Source organism: Pyrgilauda ruficollis, unplaced genomic scaffold, assembly GCF_017590135.1.
Source record: "Pyrgilauda ruficollis isolate IOZ18807 unplaced genomic scaffold, ASM1759013v1 scaffold258, whole genome shotgun sequence".
Taxonomy (NCBI): domain Eukaryota; kingdom Metazoa; phylum Chordata; class Aves; order Passeriformes; family Passeridae; genus Pyrgilauda; species Pyrgilauda ruficollis.
The window spans coordinates 132,546-155,786 of record NW_024523911.1 but is presented as its reverse complement, the minus strand read 5'-3'; the positions used below and the strand labels follow the sequence as shown (position 1 = coordinate 155,786).

Sequence of the window (23,241 nt, the reverse complement as noted above, 5' to 3'; positions counted from 1 at the left end):
ATCCCTCTCCCTGAAATTCCCTCTCCCTGAAATTCCGTCTTCTCCCTAATTAATTTAATTAATCTGAGATCCCTTCCCGCAGCCCGGGTTCTTATCCAGGGATTTGATCTCCGCCGCTGCCAGATCGATCCCGGCCCTGCTGCTCCAGCCGGGAATTCTGCCAGGAATGCTGCCGGGAATTCTGCCAGGAGCGCCCCTCGCTTTTCCCTCGGGAATTCTGCTCCTCCCTCGGGATGCGCCGCCGCTTTTCCTCCCGGGAAAGCCGCTCCGCTGTGGCCGCGGGCGATCCCAAATCCCGGATTTTGGGGAGAGGAGCCGCTCCCAGGTAAACCCCGCAGGAATTCGGCCTGGGAGCTGCGCGTGGGGAGGGAGGAGCCGCTGGAATTCTTCTCTCGGAGCGCAGGTGATTCCTGAGGTGCTCCCGGGATTATCCCTGCTGGAAAATCCCTTCCCAGCCGCGCCTTTCCCCCGCAGCGCGGAGCCTTTCAAGGGTTAACGCGGCCGCGCTCGGCCCCTGCTGGCGGAAATCGGCCCCAAGTTCAAATTCCCCGCAGGAATTCCAGCCGGGAAGGAGCCGGGAAGAGCCGGGAGTTGAAATTCCCCGCAGGAATTGCAGCCGGGAAGAGCCGGGCATGGCCCGGACCTGCCGCGAGTCCCATTTTTATTACTACGGCATCAAATTCGCGCTCTCCGCCTACGCCACGCTCTTCTCGGTACGTTCTTTTCCAATTTTCCCCATTTTCCCTACGTTTTTCCCGTTTTTTCCCAACCGGAATTGGCTTTTCCAGCCCCTTTCGCTTCTCTGTGTCCCAATTTCCCCTTCCCAAACCCCAAATCCTTTAGGAAAACCCGCGGTGCCTCCAAACCCCCGGGGCCGGCTCCAAACGTGCCGATTTTGGGCTCTGATCGTGCCGATTTTGGGCTCTGATCGTGCCGATTTTGGGGTGAACCCGCGGGTTTTGGATTTTTTTCCAAGCACATCCTCCTCCGTGATTCCTTTGTGTCCGCGAGTCCCGTTTGGACCAGAAAAAAACCGGGAAAATCCCATTTTTTTCACCCCCCAGGTGCCCCCTGTAGACATCGAGGGGGTTTCAGCCACGTTTTTGTCGGAAAAATCCCAAATAAATGGATTTTTAGGCGGTTTTGAAGCCCTGGACTCTGCTCGGGGCGGGATTTACCCACACCTGGGAGGTGCAAACACCTGCGGGAGAGGGGAGGGGAAAACCGGGAATTCCGCCCGTTTTGGGGTCTCTTTTTGGGGTTTATTTTGGGTAATTCTGACTTTATTTCAGAATATTTCCTCCCCGGGGTTAAATAATCCCGGGGTGGGGCTGTTTTATCAGGTGTGAACGCAGAAATTCCTCTGCAGGTGCCCGGAAATGATTTTAATTTCGGTTTTTATTGATTCTTGACCTGTGAATGAGCTCGGCCAAGGCAAAAAATCACCAAAATTCGGGTTTTTTTAGGATTATCTCCCAGATTTTCCAGGCTCTGTCAGGTGGGAAAACTCCAAGGGGCCAGACCTCTGTGATATTCCCATAAACCCCAAAAATTCCAGATTTCTGGCTCAGGGTGGGATTTTGGTTGGGATTTGTGAAATACTCCAAAGAAATCCGGGATAAATCCTAAGATTTGGGTTCCCAGAGGTTTTTGGGGTGTTGAAGGAATTGTGGGATTTTCCTCCCAATTCCACTGTGGGAATCGTGGATGAACCCTGGGACAATTCCCGGATTTTTGGGGGAATTTTGGGAGAGCTCCATGGAGAATCCACCGATGAGAAGCTCGGATTGGTCCAAAAAATGGGAAAACAACCCCCAAAAAAACCTGTTTGGATGTTCCCAGGCGGGAATTCTGCTCCAGGGAATCCAGAGCCTTTCAGCCTGACCTAATTCCAGCTTCATTTGCATAATCGCAGCCCAATTAATTCCAAGAACCCTCCGAGGCTCATTAACCCCATGGGCCGGGATGTTTTTCCCAATAAAATCAGGATTTTTTAGGAATTCCCTTTGGGAATTTGGCTCCTTGAAATAAAATCCCACAGGATGAGGGTTGGGTTTGTCTCCATTGAGGTTTGGGGTTGATGATTCCCGGTTTTCCAGCTCAGGGTTGTCCCAGCGTGTGAAAAATTGGAAAACCCCCCCAAAAAGAAAACCCCAAAACTCCCTGGGATGAGCCAGAGTGCGGCTTTAAACCGGGAATTGGGGATTGCTTTAATCTGGAGGAGCAAAGATTTGGGATTTTCTTTTCCCTCAAAAAACTCTCCTTCCCTTTCCTTGGAAAATCCAAAAATATAAGAAACATGGAAAAAAATTCTTTTCCCACAAAATGGAGAGCAGGTGTTTCCACTGACCCTGCTAACCCTGAGAATCCTGAAATTCCTGAAAATCCTGGAAACCCTGAAAATATTGAAAACCCCAAAAATCCTGAGAACTCTGAAAACCCTGAAAGCCCCAAAAATCCTAAATTCCGTGGATTTGGAGTCACCTCCACGTCTGAGGGATCCTGGAGAGGGAATTCCATGGATACCTCCACCATGCCTGGAGGGTCTTAAGGAGGGAATTCCATGGATCCATGGTTTGAGGATCCCAGGGAGGGAATTCCATGGATTTGGAGTCACCTCCACGGTTTGGGGATCCCTTGGAGGGAATTCCATGGATCCAGGGTCATCTCCATGGTTTGAGGATCCCAGGGAGGGAATTCCATGGATTTGAAGTCACCTCCACGGTTTGGGGATCCCTTGGAGGGAATTCCATGGATTCAGAGTCCAAACCAGGTCTGGGAGGTCTTGAGGAACTCCATGAATCCAGGGTCATCTCCAGTGTTTGGGCGAGCCCGGGGAGGGAATTCCATGGATCTGAAAAACCCCAAAAACCCTCGTAAATCCCACAAATCCCGGAGTAAATCCCCAATATCCCTCTGCAGCTGCTGGGGCTGCTGCTGCTGGCCGTGGGGATCTACGCCGAGGCGGAGCGGCAGCGGCACCGGACGCTGGAGGGGATCTTCCTGGCGCCGGCCGTGCTGCTGCTCCTGCTGGGATCCGGCGTCTTCCTGGTGTCCTTCGTGGGCATGGTGGGCAGCCTCCGCGACAACCGCGCCCTGCTGCGCACGGTGAGGAGGGGAACGGGTCCGGGAGGGCATCCCAGGGATTTGGGGTCATCTCCGTGGAGTTCCATGGGTCTGGTGTCATCTCCATGGAGTATCATGTCCAGGGATCCGGGGTCATCTCCATGGAGTTCCATGGGTCTGGTGTCATCTCCATGGAGTATCATGTCCAGGGATCCGGGGTCATCTCCATGGAGTTCCATGGGTCTGGTGTCATCTTCATGGATCCACGGTCATCTCCATGGAGTTCCATGGGTCTGGTGTCATCTCCATGGAGTATCATGTCCAGGGATCCGGGGTCATCTCCATGGAGTTCCATGGGTCTGGTGTCATCTCCATGGAGTATCATGTCCAGGGATCCGGGGTCATCTCCATGGAGTTCCATGGATCCGGCGTCATCTTCGTGGATCCACGGTCATCTCCATGGAGTTCCATGGGTCTGGGGTCATCTGCGTGGAATTCCATGGATCCAGGGTAATTTCCATGGCTTGGGAATTCCATGGATCCAGGGTCACCTCCATGGAGTTCCATGGATCTAGGGTAATTTCCATGGCTTGGGAATTCCATGCATCTGGGGTCGTCTCCATGGTTTGGGAATTCCATGAGTCCAGGGTCATCTCCATGGAATTCCATGGGTCCTGGGTCACCTCCGTGGTTTGGGAGGTCTTAAGGAGGAATTCCATGGATTCTGAGTTATCTCCATGGAGGGAATTCCATGGATCCGGAGTCATCTCCGTGGTTTGGGGATCCGTGGAGGAAATTCCATGGTATTTTCCCTCCCGAGGTTCATCCCGGGATGTGAATTCCCAAGGAAAATCGAATTCCCAGGAGCAACACCTCCTGCTCCGCGCCCAGCTGGGTTTTGTCGGAATGGGGCTGTGAAAAGCCAGGAATTGCGGGGGACAGGAAGGAGCAATCAGAGCCCTTGTGGGATCGGGAATTGTCCCTTCCAGGAGAATTCCCAGAACAAAAGCAATCAGGGAGAGAGGCCCTGGAGGAGCTCTTGGAGCTGAGCTGGGCCTGGCAGCTGCAGCTTTTGGGTTTTTTATGGAAAAACGGGGAAATTGTGTTTTAAAGGATCCAGATTTGTGTTTTAAAGGCTCCGCGGTTGTGTTTAAAAGGATCTGGGATTTGTGTTTTAAAGGATCTGGGATTGTGTTTAAACCTGGATTTGTGTGTAAAAGGATCTGGGATTTGTGTTTGGAAGAATCCAGATTCATGTTTAAAAGGATTTGGGATCTTGCTTAAAAGGATCCAGGATTGTCTTTAAAAGGATCCAGGATTTCTGCTCAAAAGATCCAGGGTTGTGTTTAACCTGGATTTGTGTTTAAAAGGATTGGGAATCTTGTTCCAAAGGAGCTGGTATTTTTGTTTTAACCTGGATTTGTGTTTTAGAGGGTCTGGGGCTGGTGTTCTCCTGTGGTTTGTCCCCGAGGCTGTGGAATTCCCGCTGGAATCCCGGCTGATTTGTGCCCCTCTCGGTGGAATTCCCGCTGGAATTTGGCTGATTTGTGCCCCTGGGTGCAATTCCCTCTGGAATTCCAGCTGATCCGTGCCCGCTCGCTCGGGTGGAGCTGACAGCTCCATCCATCTCCCGCCTCCGCGGCCGCTCCGCTCCCGTTCATCCACCGGGAACGCGCCGGTCCCGACAGCCCCAAATCCCCGGGATCGATGGCCTGGAAACCCCAACCCCCACCCACGGGATTTGGGCTCCGGAGGGGGAGGAATTAACCCCAGATTTGCTCCGGAGGGACAGGAATTAAACCCAAACTTGATCCAGAGGGAGAGGAGTTAACCCCAGATTTGCTCCGGAGGGACAGGAGTTAAACCGCCCGAATTTGGTGTCTTGGGGCTGGAATGTCCGGATTTGGGAATAATTAACGAGGAACAAAACCTCGGAGATCGTTAAGGGAGGGAAGGAGCAGCTCCCAGAGGGATTCATCAATTCCCGAGGTTGCTGCGGGAATTGGGATTGATGAGCTCGTTAGCGGCCGCGTTAATTGAATCGGAATCAAGCAGCTCTTCCTGACTCAGCATCCAGGGCCGGAGAAAGATTTCCTCGGGAGGTTTCTCCAAGAAATGCAGAATTTGTTTGGAGCTTTGTTCAGGGGGACACCCTCGGGATCCTTCCCAGTCCCTCCCCGATCTCCTTCCCAGTCCCTTCCCAGTCCCTTCTCCATCCCTCCTCATCCCACCCAATCTTTCCTGATCCTTCCCAATCTCCTTCCCAATCTTCTTCCCAGTCCCTCCCAGTCCCCTCTCTGGGATGAACGGTGACACATGGGGACACCAAGGCGGAATTTTGGCCAAAATTCCAGGAAAAAAACAGAATTCCATTGGCGAATTCCTCATTTCCCATGGGGAAAATCGGGGTCGGATCCGGGGTCACCCGTCCTCTCCTCCTTCCAGTTCTTCTGGGTGCTGCTGCTGATCTTCCTGACGGAGCTGCTGCTGATCCTGGTGGAGATCATCTTCGAGAGCAAGGTGGGAATTAATTTCAGTATGCAAATGAGCTTTGTTGAGATGCAAATGAGGAACAGGAAAAATCAGGTGGATAGAAGTTCCTTGGCTTGGACATGCCAATGGGAATGGATTCAGACAGCTCCAAAATTGTGGATTTTATCCCAAAAAATCACCCTGGGATGGGGTAAATCCCTCCTCTGGGATGAAAACCATGGAATTTTGGGCTGTTACCCAAGAATTTTCCCAACTTTTGGGTTTCTCCGTCCCAGATGAACGAGGTTTTCCACTCCAACATCCAGGAGGGAATCCGGCACTACTACGACGACCTGGACTTCAAAAATATCCTGGATTTTGTGCAGGAAAAGGTTTGGATGGGAAAAGGGGGAAGTTTCCCAAGGAATGCTTAATCCCATCCCTGTTCCCCGTGGATTTTTAGGATTTTTCCCTGGATTTTTAGGATTTTTCCCTGGATTTTCCATTTTTATTCCCATTCCTGGGGCGTTTTCCTTGGATATCTTCACTCGGTTTGGGGTTTTTTCCTTTTGCCTCCCTGAGTTCAGCCCAGAGGGATTTTTTGGGAATTATCCTGGGATTTGTGAAAAATGAAGAATCAAAATCCCAAAATTTGAGGAGGGAATTCTTGGACTGGGGAGCAGGGCCTGGTTTTGAGCATTTCCAAATGAGAAAAAAATGGAAAATCCCAAAATTTGAGGAGGGAACTCTGAGAATCCAGGAAAATCCTGAAATCTGTGCCTGGGATGGAGCAGAGCAGGAAGATCCCAAGAATTTTCCTTGCTTTTCGTTGGAAAATGGGGGCAGAGGGAAAAATCTTTCTCAAAATCTGCTCCTGGATGAATTTGGTGCTTAAAAAATGGGAAAAATCCAGACCAGGCTCGTTTTCATTCCGTGGAGGATTCAGAGTGACTTTGATTGGAATTTTTTTTATCTTCGCTGCGGGAAAAAAAGAGATTTTTATTTGAATTTTTCCCTTTGTAGCTGCAGGATTTGATCCCAATTTATCCTGACAGGAAGAGAAATCCCTGAGGGGCTGGTGGGGATTTTATGGGATGGCTGAGAGCCCCCAAATCCATCCCTGCCTCGGGAAAAAACGGATTTGTCACCTGGAATTAAAGCGTGGAAGTGGGGATGGATCCGAGCCATGCCCAAATCCCTCTAAAATGGGAATAAATGGGAAAAATTCCCTTTTTTTTTTTACCCTTCAGCTTCTTCAGGAGCAGGGAAAAATTGGGAAGTGGAGATGCAGGGAATGGGATTGGAACTCTGGAATGGATAGGATCCTAAAATTCCCCTTCCCCATCCCAGGGTGTTCCAGCCAAAGAATCCAAAATTCCCTGGGAATTCCATCCCTGCCCTTTTCAACCCTCCCAGGGAGGAATTCCCATTATCCCAATTAATGATTATCCCAATTAATTATCCCTGTGCCCACGGGAATCCGTTCCCTGTTCTCCAAGGGCTGATCCCAAACCCCCTCTCCAGGATTTTTAAGGAATTTCCCTGGGAATTCCATCCCCGCCCTCCCAGGGAGGGATTTCCCCCCAAAATCCCAACCCCAAATCCCTTTGGAGTGGGAATCCCTTCCCGTTTCCCCTGGAATTTTTGGGGTTTTCCAGCCCTTCCCTCTCTCTGTGTTTTTCCTGCAGTTTTCCTGCTGTGGAGGGGACGAATTCCGGGATTGGGAAGTGAACCAGTACCACCAGTGCAACGGCAGCGGGGCCCTGGCCTGCGGGGTGCCCCACTCCTGCTGCGTCAGAGGGGTGAGTGGGAAAACGTCCCAGAATTCCTGGGAGAAATGCCAAAATTCCTGTGAAAAAAATCCCAAAATTCCCAGGGAAAAATCCCAAAATTCCCAGGAAAAAATCCCAAAATTCCTAGGAGAAATCTCCTCATTCTCTTCTGCCCCACTCCTGCTGCGTCAGAGGGGTGAGTGGGAAAACGTCCCAGAATTCCTGGGAAAAAATCCCAAAATTCCTGGGAGAAATCCCAAAATTCCTGGGAAAAAAATCCCAAAATTTGGAGGAAATCTCCTCATTCTCTTCTGCCCCACTCCGGCTGCATCCGAGGGGGAGTGGGAAAATGTCCCAGAATGCCTGGGAGAAAATCCCAAAATTCCTGGGAAAAAAATCCCAGAATTTGGAGGAAATCTCCTCATTCCCCTCTGCCCCACTCCTGCTGAGTCAGAGGGGTGAGTGGGAAAAAAATCCCAAAATTCCTGGGAAAAAAATCCCAAAATTTGGAGGAAATCTCCTCATTCTCTTCTGCCCCACTCCGGCTGCATCCGAGGGGGAGTGGGAAAATGTCCCAGAATGCCTGGGAGAAAATCCCAAAATTCTTGGGAAAAAAATCCCAAAATTCCTAGGAGAAATCTCCTCATTCTCTTCTGCCCCACTCCTGCTGCGTCAGAGGGGTGAGTGGGAAAAAATCCCAAAATTCCTGAGAAAATCCCAGAATTTGGAGGAAATCTCCTCATTCCCCTCTGCCCCACTCCTGCTGAGTCAGAGGGGTGAGTGGGAAAAAAATCCCAAAATTCCTGGGAAAAATCCCAGAATTCCTAGAAGAAATCCCAAAATTTCTGGGAAAAATCCCAAAATTCCAGGGAAATCCCCTCTGCCCCATTCCTGCTGCTTCAGAGGGATGAACAGGGAGAAATATCCCAGAATTCCAGGGAAAAATCCCAAAATTCCTGGGAAAAATCCCAAAATTCCCAGGAAATCCCCTCCAAAATTTTGTGAAGCAACCCCTATATTTTGTTCAAAATTTGTTAATCCAACCCCAAAATTTTACTAAGATTTGGTTTCATCCAGCCCTGCTCCTGCAGGGATTCCATCCCAGGATGAAACCTCAGGATCCTGAAAATCCTGAGCGAGGCCGGGAGAGTTTGGGAGAGGTCCCAAAAAGCAGAATTCCTCATCAATCCCTCATTGTTTTTCATGGAAAAAGAAGGAAATGTGAAGGGGTTTAATGAGGCTGATATGCAAATGAGATGCAGATTTGAGCTCCTCTCTAATCAAGGCCTTGATTAAGGATCCTGAGGCTCCTGGAGATGGAATCAGGGGTTCCTGCAGGGAGCCCAAGGAGCTTTTTTGGGGATTTTTCCACTCCCGTAGCTTTTTTTGGGACAATTTGGTAAAAATAAAACCTGAACGGGTTTGAGGGAAAAATCCCCTTAATCCAGAGGGGGAGAATTTTGGGAGCTTTTCTTGGGAATGCTGAAGGTGGCCTTGGAGCAGCCTGGGATTTTGGGGTTTTGTCCCCGATGTGGGATGGGATTCACGGCCCCTTCCCACCCAAACCACTCCAGGATTGCCCAAGCTGTGCTCCAGGAGGAAAACGCATGGAATTTCCATGAATCCACGGAATTTCCATGTTTTTTCCAAGAGAGAAAGCCCCTGGCTGTGGCGCTGAGGGTTTTTGGGAAGTGAGACCTCCCCAAAGGCTCTGGAACCTGGGAAGCACCAAAACCTTGGGATGGATTTGGCCTCGTTCCTTAAGGAGCCAGAATTCCAGGAAAAGAACCAGGAGAGCCAAATCCTTTGGGAATTTCCTGGCCTTCAGTCCCATCCAGGGCCACCCATGGGGACAATTCCCACTGTCCCAGGTGGCTCCAGCCTGGCCTGGGACATTCCCAGGGATCCAGGGGCAGCCCCAGCTCCTCTGGGAATTCCATCCCAGCCCTCCCCACCCTCATTCCATCCCAAAATCCCGTTTCATTTTCCCACTTTGGAGCCATTCCCAGTATCCTGTCCCTCCACCCCTTATCCCAAATCCTTCTCCAGCTCTCCTGGAGCCCCTTTCAGGCCCTGGAATGTTCTGGAAGCTCTCCCTTGAATTTCCCTTCACCAGGGGAACATTCCCAGCTCTCCCAGCCCAGCTCCAGAATCCTGGAATGGTTTGTGTTGGGATTTGCCCTGAAGACCCCTCAGTCCCAGGGACACCCCAAATTCCAAGGGTTGTCCTGTGCTGGGCACCTCTGGAATTCCTGATTTCCTTTGGATTTCTGGTGTTTTCCCAGGGTAAATCCGTGCCCTTTCCCAGGACAGACCCCTCCCCTTTCCCGGGATAGACCCCTCCCCTCTCCCGGGATAACCCCTCCCCTTTCCCAGGATAAACCCCTCCCCTCTCCCGGGATAACCCCTCCCCTCTCCCGGGATAGCCCCTCCCCTCTCCCGGGATAACCCCTCCCCAATCCCGGGATAACCCTGCCCGTTCTCCGCAGGCTCCCGGAGCAGTGGTGAACACCCTGTGCGGGTACCGCGCCCTGGACAAGGAGGTGACCTTGGAATTTCTGGGAATTCTCTGCTCCTCTTTCCCCCAATCCCAAAAATCAAACTCTCCCTGCGGGAATTCCCCTTCCCCAGCTGCTCCCAGCTCGGCTTTGGGGCTTTTCCCTGGAATTTTGGGGCACTAGATGCCCTGGGATTCTCACCTGGGAATGGCCTCAACCCTTCCCAGCGGGAGGAGGATGGAGGGACCAGCCCAGGATCCCCTCAGGGATCCTCCAAGTGCAGAAATGTGGGAATTCCCAGCAGAATTCCCAGCAGAAATGTGGGAACGGAAATTCCTTACAGGAATTCCCAGCTGGGGCAGGCCCCAGCTGAGGGAATTTGGTGCTCCAGGATCTCTCCCAGGGCCCCAAAAGTTGGGATTTAATCCCATCTCAGCTCCAAGACTTCCTCTGGAAGCACAAGAACAAAAATCCCTCCCCTGGGGCGCTGATCTGGGTCCAAAAACCCCAACCCGATGCTGTTCCTGCCAAAATTCCTGGGAAAGCCGTGGAAAAGTCCCCAAATTCCCGGGAATTTGGGATCCCCTCTCTGCCCCCCAGCGCCTGGAGCTGCTCGGCACCATCCACGTCCGGGGCTGCATCCACGCCGTGGGGCTCTGGCTCAAGGACAACTTCCAGACCACCCTGGCCATCGTCTGCTCCCTGCTGCTGCCTCAGGTACGGCTGCCATTCCCAAATTCCCCAGCTCCCAGCTGCCATTCCCAAATTCCCCAGCTCCCAGCTGGAAGGAGCCGCCAGGATCAGGGCGACCCCGCGGTTTTGGGTTCTCAGCGCCGAGGGCTCAGCTCCTTTCCCCTGCTGGAGGGTGGGAAAATCCTTTGGGATCCCTGTTCCATCTGGGATTTGTGGTTGGGGCAGGGAAAGTCATCCTAATCCATTAACAGCCGGTTGCTAATTGGGAATGCTAATGGGGTTGCTAATTGTGAATGCCGATGGGGAGAAATCCGCGGGAATTCCAGCCCTGATGGGTCTGGAGTGGAGCCGTTAATGGGCAGTGCTGGGGGCATTAATTGGGAATGCTGATGGATCTGGAGTGGTGCTATTAATTGGGAATGCTGGGGACAAATCCCTGGAGTGCTGATGGAGGTGGAGTTCCTCCCATGGCCGGGAGAATCCAGGATCCCCCAAATCCAGGAGCATCCTGGCCCTTTTGAAGGGAAAACCCCCATCCCACGGGAGAGGCTGTGTTCATTTTTCCATTTGGAGCCAGGCACGAACTCCACCTCCATCCACCCTTGGAATTCTCTTTGTTTCCATTCCACGCTCCGTGCCTTCCATCCCCCACATTCCTGTCACTCCCAAGGACCTTCTCATCCCAAAATCCCGCCGTGGCCTGGGGCTGGCTGTGTTTCATCTCGGAGCAGCCCCGGGTTTCCAGCTCATCCATCCTTTTCCTGCCTCCAGTGGCTCCTCCAGGGGCTGGGGACGTGCTCGGGGTGGGAATGAGCCTCAAAATCTCAGCCTTGTTCTGCCAGGCTCCAGCTCGTTCCTTCCTGAGCCTTTCCAGGGATTTTTTTAATGGGTGTTGTTGCAGAGAATCCTGGAATGGTTTGGGTTGGGAAGGAGCTTCGGGGTCCCATCCCACCCCTGCCATGTGCAGGGACAATTTCCACTGTCCCAGGTGGCTCCAGCCTGGCCTTGGGCACTGCCAGGGATGTGGGACACTTCCCACCTGCTCTGGGAATTCCATCCCAGCCCCTCCCCGTTCTCATTCCATCCCAAAATCCCATCTCAATCTCCCCTTCCCCAGTGGGAAGCCATTCCCTGTGTCCTGTCCTTCCATCCCTTATCCCAAATCCCTCTCCAGCTCTCCTGGAGCCCCTGCAGGCCCTGGAATGTGCTGGAAGCTCTCCCTGGATCCTTCCCTTCTCCAGGGGAACATTCCCAGCCCTCCCTTCTCCAGGGGAACATTCCCAGCTCTCCCTTCTCCAGGGGAACATTCCCAGCTCTCCCTGGAATTTCCCTTCTCCAGGGGAACATTCCCAGCTCTCCCAGCCCGGCTCCATCCCTGGGATCATTCCCTGCCCCTCTCAGCACCGCAGTAAAACAGAAACAGCAGCAGCAAAACCTCTGCAATCCTTGTTTTTCCCCTTAAAAACCGGGATTTTTTTCCCACCCCCAAGAAGCAGAAAAACGAGAGGATCCTGCAGATCCCTGCTGAGGGCTCCATCCATCCCAGAGAATTATTTCTCCCTCTGTCCCATCCATCTCGGTGTGGGGGCGGCCGTTCCCTCCCCGGAGCGTCAGTCCTGGAGATGGACGATGCCATTCCATGAAAAACGTGGAATTTTCCTCCAGCCGGGCGTTTTCCAGGCTGGCACCTTCATCTCCCTGTGACAGGGATGGAAAATCTCAGCGTTTCCTTGGAAGATTGATTTGGGATTTGTTCATTCCCCAATCTCCCCCACGGCTCCGGGGGTTCTCTGAGCGTTGTCGGGGTGGGAAAAGGGAATGAAGGGGATTTTTCCATCTGAGCTCTCCATAAATCCCAATTTGGGAATGGAAAGCCAAAAAAGGAGGGGAAAAAACCCCACTTTGGGCTTTGTTAACTCTGGGGAAGTTCAGCATTCTGGGTGAGCAGGATCCAGCCAGAACTGGGGGATGTTCCCAAATTTCCATGGATTTCTGCAGGGAATTTTCCTTGCTGGAGTCAGGCACAGCCCATCCCTAAGGCAAAACCTCCATGGACTTCCTTTTCCCATTGGAAAATGGGGCGAAAATGGAAATTTGAGCCTTTTCCTTATTCCTGAGCCCCTTTTCCAGAGAAGGAGGAGGAGAGGATCTGGGACCATTCCCAGGAGGATTTGGGACCATTCCAGCCCCAATTCCCAGTGGAAAACTGATCCAAAGGAACCAACAGAGACCCCATGAGCTAAGCTGGGCTTTGGGATGGAGCTGAGCCTTGGAATTCTCCATGGGAGACAGGAGTCAGGTCTAGAGGAACCACGGAAAGCTTTGGGTTGGGAGGGACCTCAGGACCATCCCAGTCCATGGAATTCCCAGATTCCCACTGGAAATTTTATGGATTCCCAAAGCTCCTGGGATTTATGGATTTTTTATGGATTCCCAAAGCTCCTGGGATTTATTTCCCCTCTGGGGGAGCAGCTTTTCCATGGATTTGCACCCCCTGGGCACTCAAATCCCACAACAAAAAACCTGGGAAGGGCGGAATTCCATCCAGCAAGAACCAACACTTCCAGTGGCAACAATTCCTGGATCCCAATCCCAGAAAAAATTCCGTTTTTTCCTTTTCCCAGCCTCAGCCCTGCCCCGTTCTGCTCCCCTGTGCTGGCTCCCCCGAGCTCGGCGGTGCCGTAACCGCGCGGAGCCGAAATTGGCACATCCATAATTCCTGACAGCTCCCTGATTCCTGGTTGTATTCCCTTTAATTCCCCCTTTTCTCTGGGTTTGGATCCTTTTATTCCCTTTTATTCCCTGTTTTCTCTGGAATTTGGAATCCTCACTGAGGGGTTTGGATCCTTTTATTCCCTTTTATTCCCCATTTTCTCTGAGGTTTGGATCCTTTTATTCCCTTCCAGAATCCCCATTTTTTCTGGGATTTGGAATCCCAACTGAGGGGTTTGGATGCTTTTATTCCCTTTTATTCCCCATTTTCTCTGGGATTTGGGATCCTGACTGAGGCCTTTGGATGCTTTTATTCCCTTCCATAATTTCCATTTTTTCTGGGATTCCTCAGCAGGAGGAGCAGGAGCCATCCCTGCCTCAGACCTGGCTCTGTTTCCATGGAATGCAAACACAAATCCTTCCAGGAGGCAAAAAATGACAAATTTGCCCCAAATCCCACATTTCAAAGGGATTTTTATGGGACTGGTGACAGTTCCATAATGGGAGCGAGGCTGCAGCTCGACATCCGTGGAAACGGGATTGCAAAACCCAAATTCCGAAGGGTGGGGATCAGCACAATCCCATTATTATCCCATTATTATCCCATTATTATCCCATTATTATCCCATTATTATCCCGTTATCCCAGTGGTGTCCCCTGCTCCCCCTGCAGTTCCTGGAATTCTGGAGCCCTTCCCAAAAATCCCACCCAGGATGAGGCAGCCTCATTCCAGGCTGTGGGATAACAGGGAATTCCCAGGGAATTCCCAGAGAATTCCAGATTTTCCCTTCAGCCCTGCTGTGCTTTTTCCAATCCTGAATTCCTGGAGCTGGGAAAGCCCTGGGACCGTGCAGCAACCCCAGGATTGGGATCGACCCCATTCCCAGAAATACCAAACTGGGAATCCCTGCCAGGGACTGGGAAAGTGGGAATGGGGCAGGAGCCACTGAGGATGGGCATTCCCAAGGGTGGGATTTTCTGCTTTTTCTGGCTTTGGGATCCATGGAAATCCCCTTGGGATCCACTTCCAGGTGGATTTGGGAAGGAAGAATCAGCACTGAGCCATTCTGTGGGTTCTGTGCAGCCCGTCCTGGAATCCATGGCTGGTTTGGGTGGGATTTTGGGGAGAAATACTGGAATAGTCCTGGGATCAGCAGGACTGGGAATTGTCCCCTTTTAGGATGTCCCTGTCCCCTCTGGGATATCCCTGCCCCCTTTGGGATATCCCTGTCCCCTTTTGGGGTGTCCCTGTCCCCTTTTAGGATCTTCCTGTCCACTTTGGGGTCCCCCTGACCCTTTGGGGTGTCCCCCTGACCCTTTGGGGTGTCCCTGACACTTTTTAGGGTATCCCTGACCCCTTTTAGGATATCCCTCATTCCTTTGGCGTGTCCCTGTCCCCTTTTGGGGTATCCCTGACCCTTTGCAGTGTTCCTGTCCCCTTTGGGGTCCCCCTCTCCCCTTTTGGGGTATCCCTGACCCCTTTTAGGATATCCCTGTCCCCTTTGGGGTGCCCCTGACCCTTTGGGGTGTCCCTGTCCCTTTTAGGATCTCCCTGTCCCTTTTAGGATCTCCCTGTTCTCTTTGGGGTGCCCCTGTCCCCTTTGGGGTGTCCCTGACCCCTTTGGGGTATCCCTGACCCTTTGGGGTGCCCCTGACCCTTGGGGTGTCCCTGTCCCCTTTGGGATGCCCCTGACCCTTTGGGATGCCCCTGACCCTTTGGGTGCCCCTGACCCCTGGGGTGTCCCTGTCCCCTTTGGGGTGTCCCTGTCCCCTTTGGGGTGTCCCTGTTCCCTCTGGGTGCCCCTGACCCTTGGGGTGTCCCTGACCCCTTGGGGTGTCCTGTCCCCTTTGGGGTGTCCCTGTCCCCTTTGGGGTGTCCCTGTCCCCTTTGGGGTCCCCCTGACCCTTTGGGATGCCCCTGACCCTTTGGGGTGCCCCTGACCCTTGGGGTGTCCCTGTCCCCTTTGGGGTGTCCCTGTCCCCTTTGGGGTGTCCCTGTCCCCTTTGGGGTGTCCCTGTCCCCTTTGGGGTCCCCCTGACCCTTTGGGATGCCCCTGACCCTTTGGGGTGCCCCTCCCCTTTGGGGTGTCCCTGTCCCCTTTGGGGTGTCCCTGACCCTTTGGGGTGTCCCTGTCCCCTTTGGGTGCCCCTGACCCCTGGGGTGCCCCTGACCCCTGGGGTGTCCCTGTGCCAGGTGCTGGGGCTGGCCATGGCCTGGCTGCACTGGCAGCAGCTGGACGAGCTCCGTTCCCGGTGGGATTCCGTGGACTCGCGGCCGCTCCCGGCGGCTCCCGGCGCGGCCCCGCTGGATCTGCGCGGCGCCGGCTGCTGCTGGTGCCTGCCCCGGGAGGGCGGCTACGGGAGCACCGGGGACACCGGGGACACCGGGGAGGAGGAGGAGGAGGAGGAGGAGGAAGGAGCCGCCTGCCACCGCAAAGCGTGAGGAGCGCTCGGACTCGCACTTGGACTTGGAGCGGAACGTGGGAAAAATGGGATTTTTCTTCTTAGATCCTGGATTTCCTTGGGAAAAAATGGGATTTTCCTTCTCAGGTCCTGGATTTCCTTTGGGAAACTGGAAAAAAAATGGGATTTTTCCCTCTCAGATCCCAAAATTTCTTTGGGAAAATTGGAAAAAAATGGGATTTTCCCTCTCAGATCCTGGATTTCCTTTGGGAAAAAATGTGCACCGGGGACACCGGGGACACCGGGGAGGAGGAGGAGGAGGAGGAGGAGGAAGGAGCCGCCTGCCACCGCAAAGCGTGAGGAGCGCTCGGACTCGCACTTGGACTTGGAGCGGAACGTGGGAAAAATGGGATTTTTCTTCTTAGATCCTGGATTTCCTTGGGAAAAAATGGGATTTTCCTTCTCAGGTCCTGGATTTCCTTTGGGAAACTGGAAAAAAAATGGGATTTTTCCCTCTCAGATCCCAAAATTTCTTTGGGAAAATTGGAAAAAAATGGGATTTTCCCTCTCAGATCCTGGATTTCCTTTGGGAAAAAATGCGATTTTTCTTCTCACATCATGGATTTTTCTTGGGAAAAAATGGGATTTTTCCTCTCAGGTCCTGGACTTCCTTTGGGAAACTGGAAAAAAATGGGATTTTTCTTCTTAGATCCTGGATTTTCCTTGGGGAAAAATGGGATTTTTCTTCTTAGATCCTGGATTTCCTTGGGGAAAAAATGGGATTTTTCTTCTCACATCATGGATTTTTCTTGGGAAAAAATGGGATTTTTCCCTCTCAGATCCCAAAATTTCTTTGGGAAAATTGGGGAAAAAATGGGATTTTCCCTCTCAGGTGCTGGATTTCCTTTGGGAAAACTAGAAAAAAATGGCATTTTTATTGTCATCTCCCATTGGGAAAACTGTAAAGAATGGGGTTTTTCTTTTCTTCTGGAAAATTGTAAAAAAAAAAAAGGATTTTTATTTTCAGCTCCTATTGGGAAAATGGAAAAAAAAAAAAAAAAAGATTTTTCTTCTCAGGTCCTGAATTTTCCTTGGGGAAAAAATGGGATTTTTCTTCTTAGATCCTGCATTACCTTTGGGAAAACTGGAAAAAAAAAAAGGGATTTTTATTCTCGTCTCCCATTGGGAAAATTGGGAAAAAGTGAAAGGGAAAAGGAAAAAACTGAAAGGGAAATAGTGAAGGGGAAAGGGAAAAAAAGGGAAAGGAAAAGGGGGAAAGAGAAAGGAAAAAATGAAATTAAAAGGGAGAAGTGAAAGGAAAAGGAAAAAAGGGAAAGGAAAGGGGAAAAGAAATGGGGGGAAGTGAAATAAAGAAGGGGGAATAGAAGGAAAAAGGGAAAAAAGTGAAAAGAGAAAAATGTGAGGAAAAAGGGGGAAAGTGAAAAAAAGAGGAACCAAAATTAGTTTTTCCTAGGAGCAAAGAAAATCCTGTTTTTTTCTGATTCTTTGGGATATTTGGGGAGCAGGGCCTGGATCCTGAGGATTCCCAAACTCCCGGGCTCTGTCTCCCTCTCCCGACCATTTCCAGCTTTCCCTTGATCCCACCCAGCCCAAATCCCAGCCTAAACCAGCCCCAGTCCTGGCCTAAACCAGCTGTTATTCCCAGCCTAACCAATCCCAGCCCCAATCCCAGCCTAAACCAGTCCCAATCCAGCTCAATTCCCAACCTAAACCATCCCCAATTCCCAGCCCAAACCAGCCCCAATCCCAGCCCCAATCCCAGCCCAATCCCAGCCCCAAGCAGCCCCAGTCCCCTCTGATCCTGGTTTTTCTCTGATGAGGGGCTGGGATTGGGTGGGATTTATTGATGTTCCCATAAAAGGCTGCAGGGAGCCACGGCCGAGATTCCTGACCCCGAATTCATGGGGTGGAAAGGAAAACGTGGAATTGGGAACAATTCCAGGGGAATTCCTGACCCTAAACCTGCCCAGGCTGGGGGGCTGAGCCCGGCTCTCCAGGGGGTTTGGGATCATCCCATGGATGGGGGTTTGGGATCATCCCACTGAGTGGGATTTAGGATCATCCCAGTGCTGGGTTTGGGATCATCCCATGGATGGGCATTTGGGATTATCCTACTGAGGGGATTTGGGATCATCCCATGGATGGGGGTTTAGGAACTTCCCATGGATGGGGGTTTGGGATTATCCAGTTGAGGGGATTTGGGATCATCCTAGTGCTGGGGTTTTGGGATCATCCCATGGAAGGGGATTTGGGATCATCCCATGGATGGGGGTTTGTGATTATCCAACTTGAGGGGACTTAGGGTCATCCCAGTGCTGGATTTGGGATCATCCCATGGATGGAGGTTTAGGAACTTCCCAGTTGAGGGGATTTGGGATCATCGCACTGCTGGAACTCCCTGCCATTCCCTAAACTCCAGACACAAAAACCAGAGCAGTTCCCCCCCAAATCCCTCAAACCAATCCAAAACCCACAGAAAAAAAAATCCCCCAAGACAGCCCCACAAACCCAAACCCAAGCTTGGGGCGGGTTTCCCCCATCCCAGCGATCCCCCTGGACAGCCCATCCCTGTGTGGGGCTGATCCCATAGGGTCCCCCTCCCTTCTCCCTCTCCCTCCCGTGATCCTCCGCGCTCCAGCCGCGATCGATCGATCGATCGATCGGCGCCTCCCAAGCCAGCCAGACACAAAAACCAGAGCAGTTCCCCCCCAAATCCCTCAAACCAATCCAAAACCCACAGAAAAAAAAATCCCCCAAGACAGCCCCACAAACCCAAACCCAAGCTTGGGGCGGGTTTCCCCCATCCCAGCGATCCCCCTGGACAGCCCATCCCTGTGTGGGGCTGATCCCATGGGGTCCCCCTCCCTTCTCCCCCTCCCTCCCGTGATCCTCCGCGCTCCGGCCGCGATCGATCGATCGATCGATCGGCGCCTCCCAACCCAGCGGGATCGGGATCGGGATCGGGATCGGGGCCGGCGCTTTGGGCTCGCTGGGATGTTGGGAAGAGCAGCTCTGACTCCCGGCAGTCCTGACTTCCCCTGACCCCACAGCCCGATCCCAAATCTCTCTTTGGGGAGCTCCAGGTGAGTTTGGAAGGGGAAATCTCGTTTTTGGGGAAATCTCGGTTTTGGGGTCTCGCGGGATCGGGGCCGGCGCTTTGGGGTCACTGGAAGAGCAGCTCTGACTGCCAGGAATCCCAGCTTCCCCTGACCCCACAGCCCGATCCCAAATCTCTCTTTGGGGAGCTCCAGGTGAGTTTGGAAGGGGAAATCTCGTTTTTGGGGAAATCTCGGGTTTGGGGTTTCACGGGCTTGGCTTTCCTGCCTGGATTTCCCTGGAATTCCAGTTGGGTTTTCCGGCTCTAATTCCTGCTCCCGGTTGGGTTTTAGGGAATTAAGGGGGGAAAAGCTCCCTGTGGGAAAAATCCCAGATTGTCCGACCCCAGAATCGATCGGGAGCTTGCGTTTAACCGTGCCTAACAAAGCCTGGCTTTACCCCAGGGTTCTTTGTCCTTCCCAGCTCATCCTGATTCCCAAAAAAATCCTGTTTTTTCCCGGAATTATCCCAGCTGGAAGGGTTTGTATCCCAATCCATCACCTGGGACCCCCGACCTGCTGGGATTTCCTGGGGGTCGGGATCCTTCATCTTCTAAAAGGTCATTTTAGACTAAAACTATCCCTGGGGGGTGTTTTCCTGCTTTTTCTGCTTTTCCAGCTTCCTAAAATCCTCAGAGTTCACCCCGGACTGTTTTTGGGAAGCCAAGGCTCATGGATGATGTTATCCCTAAAACTGCCCAGTCTGGGTTTTCCCTCCTGAGGAAAAACCCTAAATTTGTTTTCCCTTAAATTAAATCAATTCCTGCCAAAATTGTCGGATTGATGGAAAAAATCCCAAATCTTGGAAGTCAAATTTAAATCTCAGCCAGGCTAGGACTGGAGTTGGACTGTGATAAACTGGATTTAATTTGGACAGGGATAACCTGGATTTGAGCTGGTTTGGGATGAACTGGATTTGAGTTGGACTGGGATAACCTGGATTTAAACTGGTTTAGGATAACCTGGATTTAATTTGGACCAGGATAAACTGGATTTAATTTGGACCGGGATAAACTGGATTTAATTTGGACCGGGATAAACCAGCTTTTAGTTGGAGACCAGGATAAACTGGATTTAATTTGGACCGGGATAAACTGGATTTAATTTGGACCGGGATAAACCAGCTTTTCCCAGCTAAAAAGGGTCAGGAATTCCCGCTCTGCCAGCCCCAGAGGAGGCTCAGGGTGTTCCCATTTCCAAGTTTTTTGGACGGATTTGAGGTTTTTCTCCCCGAAAGAGCTGGAAAATGCAGGAATGCTGCTCGGGATCGCCCTCTGAGTGACTTTGGGAGCATCGACCGGGCCGGGAATGGAAACAGCCGCGCCCGGGCAGCCGAGTGTGAAAGGCAATCGCTGGAGCTCGGCTAATTAGGGAGTCGTTAATTAATTCATCAGCGTCCCTGGCAGATCCCCACCGGGATCAAAGGGGGAAACGGCTGGAAGTGGAAAGGAAATGTGGGATCAGGGATGGGGACAGGAAAATTTGGGCTGGGAAATCCCTTTGGGATGTGTGGGGTCACCCCGGAGTAATGGGGGGCTCCAGAATCCCAGAAAATTTGTGTTGGGAATTCTGCCAGGCTCTGGAATTTGGGGGAATTTGTGTCCAGGGATTGTGCCAGGCTCTGGAATTTGGGGAAAGTCGTGTCCGGAATTGTGCTGGGAAGTCTCTGGAATGTTCTCTTGGACCCTCTGAGCAGCAGGAATTGGAGGATGGGGATGGGATCCCAGGGAAATTTTGGGAACACGGGGAGAGGAGAGCAGGGGTGGCACCGGGCAGGGCAGGGGTGGCACAGGAGGTGCCCAAGGGTCCCCACTGATCCCACGGGGAATCCTGCTGGGATATTCCCGGGTGAAGGATTCCAGAGCAGGGAGCTCCTGGCAGGTGTGCAGAGAGCTTCTTCCCCTCCCAGATCCCATAAAATCCCAGATGCCATAAAATCCCAAATTCCACTCAAATCCCAGATCGCACTCAGATCCCGTTCCCAATCCTTCCCCAGCTCCCCCGAGCAGCTGGACCATGCTGGAGGATGAGGATGGGATGAGCGAGCGCGGCCTCGGCGGCTCCCGGAGGAGATTCGAGGATGAGGAAGGTGAGAGAAATCCTGGGAATGTCCCGGAGCAGATTTTTTGGAATTTTTTATTCCAATTATCTCTCCATCCACATCATTTTCACTAGGAATTTTTCTCCCAGAAAAATGAATTTTTTGCTGAAATTATCACTCCACGTGTAGACCATTTTCACCAGGAATTTTTCTCCCAGAAAAATCAAATTTTCACTCCATTTATCACCCTACCCACATCGTTTCCACCCTGAAACCCCATTTTTTTAACCCCTTCCTCCCTCATTCCCAGACTACCACTCCATCTACATCGGGGTGCCGGTGCCGCGCGGCTTCCGCAGGAAACGGCGCCGCCGGCGCTCGCCGGGCTCCAGCCGCGAGCGCAGCGGCAGCGAGCGCCACTTCGGGCCCCGCGAGCCCTCGGACACCGACGAGGGCCAGGGCTGGCCCGAGAGTGGCAACGACAACGCCAGCAGGACCAGTGAGTGCCCAGAGTGCCCAAAAAATCCGGGGAGGGATTCTGGAGTCGCGGTTGGATCGGCTCGGCTTCGCGGTGCGGCGACGCCGCTCCGCCCGGTTGTTGGTCCTGTTGGGACCTGATGGGGTTGGAGGGGGTTTCCTGCTGGGATTGGGGATCCCCACAGCCTTCACACCGTGTTCCCAATGGGTTGAGAGGGGGTTTCCTGCTGGAATTGGGATTCCAGACAACTTTGGGAAGTCACACCTTGTTCCCAACGGGTTTTTCCCATTGAAATGGGATTTGGAGAGGTTTTCCTGGCTGGAATTGGGGTTCCAGAAAACTTTTGGACATCCCACCTTCTTCCCGATGGGTTTTTCCCATTAAAATGGGGTTGAATGGGCTTTCCTGCTGGGATTGGGGGTCCCCACAACCTTCACACCGTGTTCCCAATGGCTTGTTCCTGTTGAAATGGGATTTGGAGAGGTTTTCCTGCTGGAATTGGGATTCCAGACAAACTCCTGGAATCACACCTTGTGCTTGATGGGTTTTTCCCATTGAAATGGGATTTGGGTTGGGGTTGGAGGGGGTTTCCTGCTGGAATTGGGGTTCCAGACAACTTTGGGGAATCACACATTGTTCCCGATGGGTTGTTCCTGTTGACATGGGATTTGGATGGAGTTTTCCTACTGAAATTTGGGATCCAGACAAGCTCTGGGCATCACACCGTGTTCCAAACGAGTTTTTCCTGTTGAAATGGGATTGGGTTGGGTTTGGAGTGATTTTCCTGCTGGAATTGAGGTTCCAGAAAACTTTTGGACATCACACCTTGTTCCCGATGCATTTTCCCCATTGAAATGGGATTTGGATGGAGTTTTCCTGCTGGAATTGGGTTTTTCCCATTGAGATGGGATTGGGATGGAGTTTTCCTGCTGGAATTGGGTTTTTCCCATTGAGATGGGATTGGGATGGAGTTTTCCTGCTGGAATTGAGTTTTTCCCATTGAGATGGGATTGGGATGGAGTTTTCCTGCTGGAATTGGGTTTTTCCCATTGAGATGGGATTGGGATGGAGTTTTCCTGCTGGAATTGGGTTTTTCCCATTGAGATGGGATTGGGATGGAGTTTTCCTGCTGGAATTGGGTTTTTCCCATTGAGATGGGATTGGGATGGAGTTTTCCTGCTGGAATTGGGTTTTTCCCATTGAGATGGGATTGGGATGGAGTTTTCCTGCTGGAATTGGGTTTTTCCCATTGAGATGGGATTGGGATGGAGTTTTCCTGCTGGAATTGGGTTTTTCCCATTGAGATGGGATTGGGATGGAGTTTTCCTGCTGGAATTGGGTTTTTCCCATTGAGATGGGATTGGGATGGAGTTTTCCTGCTGGAATTGGGTTTTTCCCATTGAGATGGGATTGGGATGGAGTTTTCCTGCTGGAATTGGGTTTTTCCCATTGAGATGGGATTGGGATGGAGTTTTCCTGCTGGAATTGGGTTTTTCCCATTGAGATGGGATTGGGATGGAGTTTTCCTGCTGGAATTGGGTTTTTCCCATTGAGATGGGATTGGGATGGAGTTTTCCTGCTGGAATTGGGTTTTTCCCATTGAGATGGGATTGGGATGGAGTTTTCCTGCTGGAATTGGGTTTTTCCCATTGAGATGGGATTGGGATGGATTTGGGGTTTCACGGGCTTGGCTTTCCTGCCTGGATTTCCCTGGAATTCCAGTTGGGTTTTCCGGCTCTAATTCCTGCTCCCGGTTGGGTTTTAGGGAATTAAGGGGGGAAAAGCTCCCTGTGGGAAAAATCCCAGATTGTCCGACCCCAGAATCGATCGGGAGCTTGCGTTTAACCGTGCCTAACAAAGCCTGGCTTTACCCCAGGGTTCTTTGTCCTTCCCAGCTCATCCTGATTCCCAAAAAAATCCTGTTTTTTCCCGGAATTATCCCAGCTGGAAGGGTTTGTATCCCAATCCATCACCTGGGACCCCCGACCTG

The 23,241-nt window shown here is 52.0% G+C and overlaps 1 protein-coding gene across 1 annotated transcript; it reads left to right on the top strand.

The window, feature by feature from the left end:
* The first annotated feature begins 632 nt into the window (after positions 1-632).
* LOC121355614 (tetraspanin-15-like) lies at positions 633-23,024 on the top strand. The gene is made up of 11 exons (XM_041471193.1): positions 633-713; positions 2,923-3,108; positions 5,512-5,586; positions 5,835-5,930; positions 7,227-7,340; positions 9,800-9,853; positions 10,409-10,525; positions 15,408-15,576; positions 20,729-20,821; positions 21,084-21,272; positions 23,017-23,024. Exons 1-11 carry the CDS (start codon positions 633-635, stop codon positions 23,022-23,024), a joined length of 1,182 nt encoding a protein of 393 aa, XP_041327127.1.
* Positions 23,025-23,241: the final 217 nt, after the last annotated feature.

Coding starts and splice junctions, on each gene's coding strand:
- LOC121355614 (XM_041471193.1), top strand. CDS start 633: ATGGCCCGGACCTGCCGCGAGTCCCATTTTTATTACTACGGCATCAAA. Junction 7,341..9,799: donor ACTCCTGCTGCGTCAGAGGG/GTGAGTGGGAAA, acceptor CGTTCTCCGCAG/GCTCCCGGAGCAGTGGTGAA. Junction 9,854..10,408: donor ACCGCGCCCTGGACAAGGAG/GTGACCTTGGAA, acceptor TCTGCCCCCCAG/CGCCTGGAGCTGCTCGGCAC.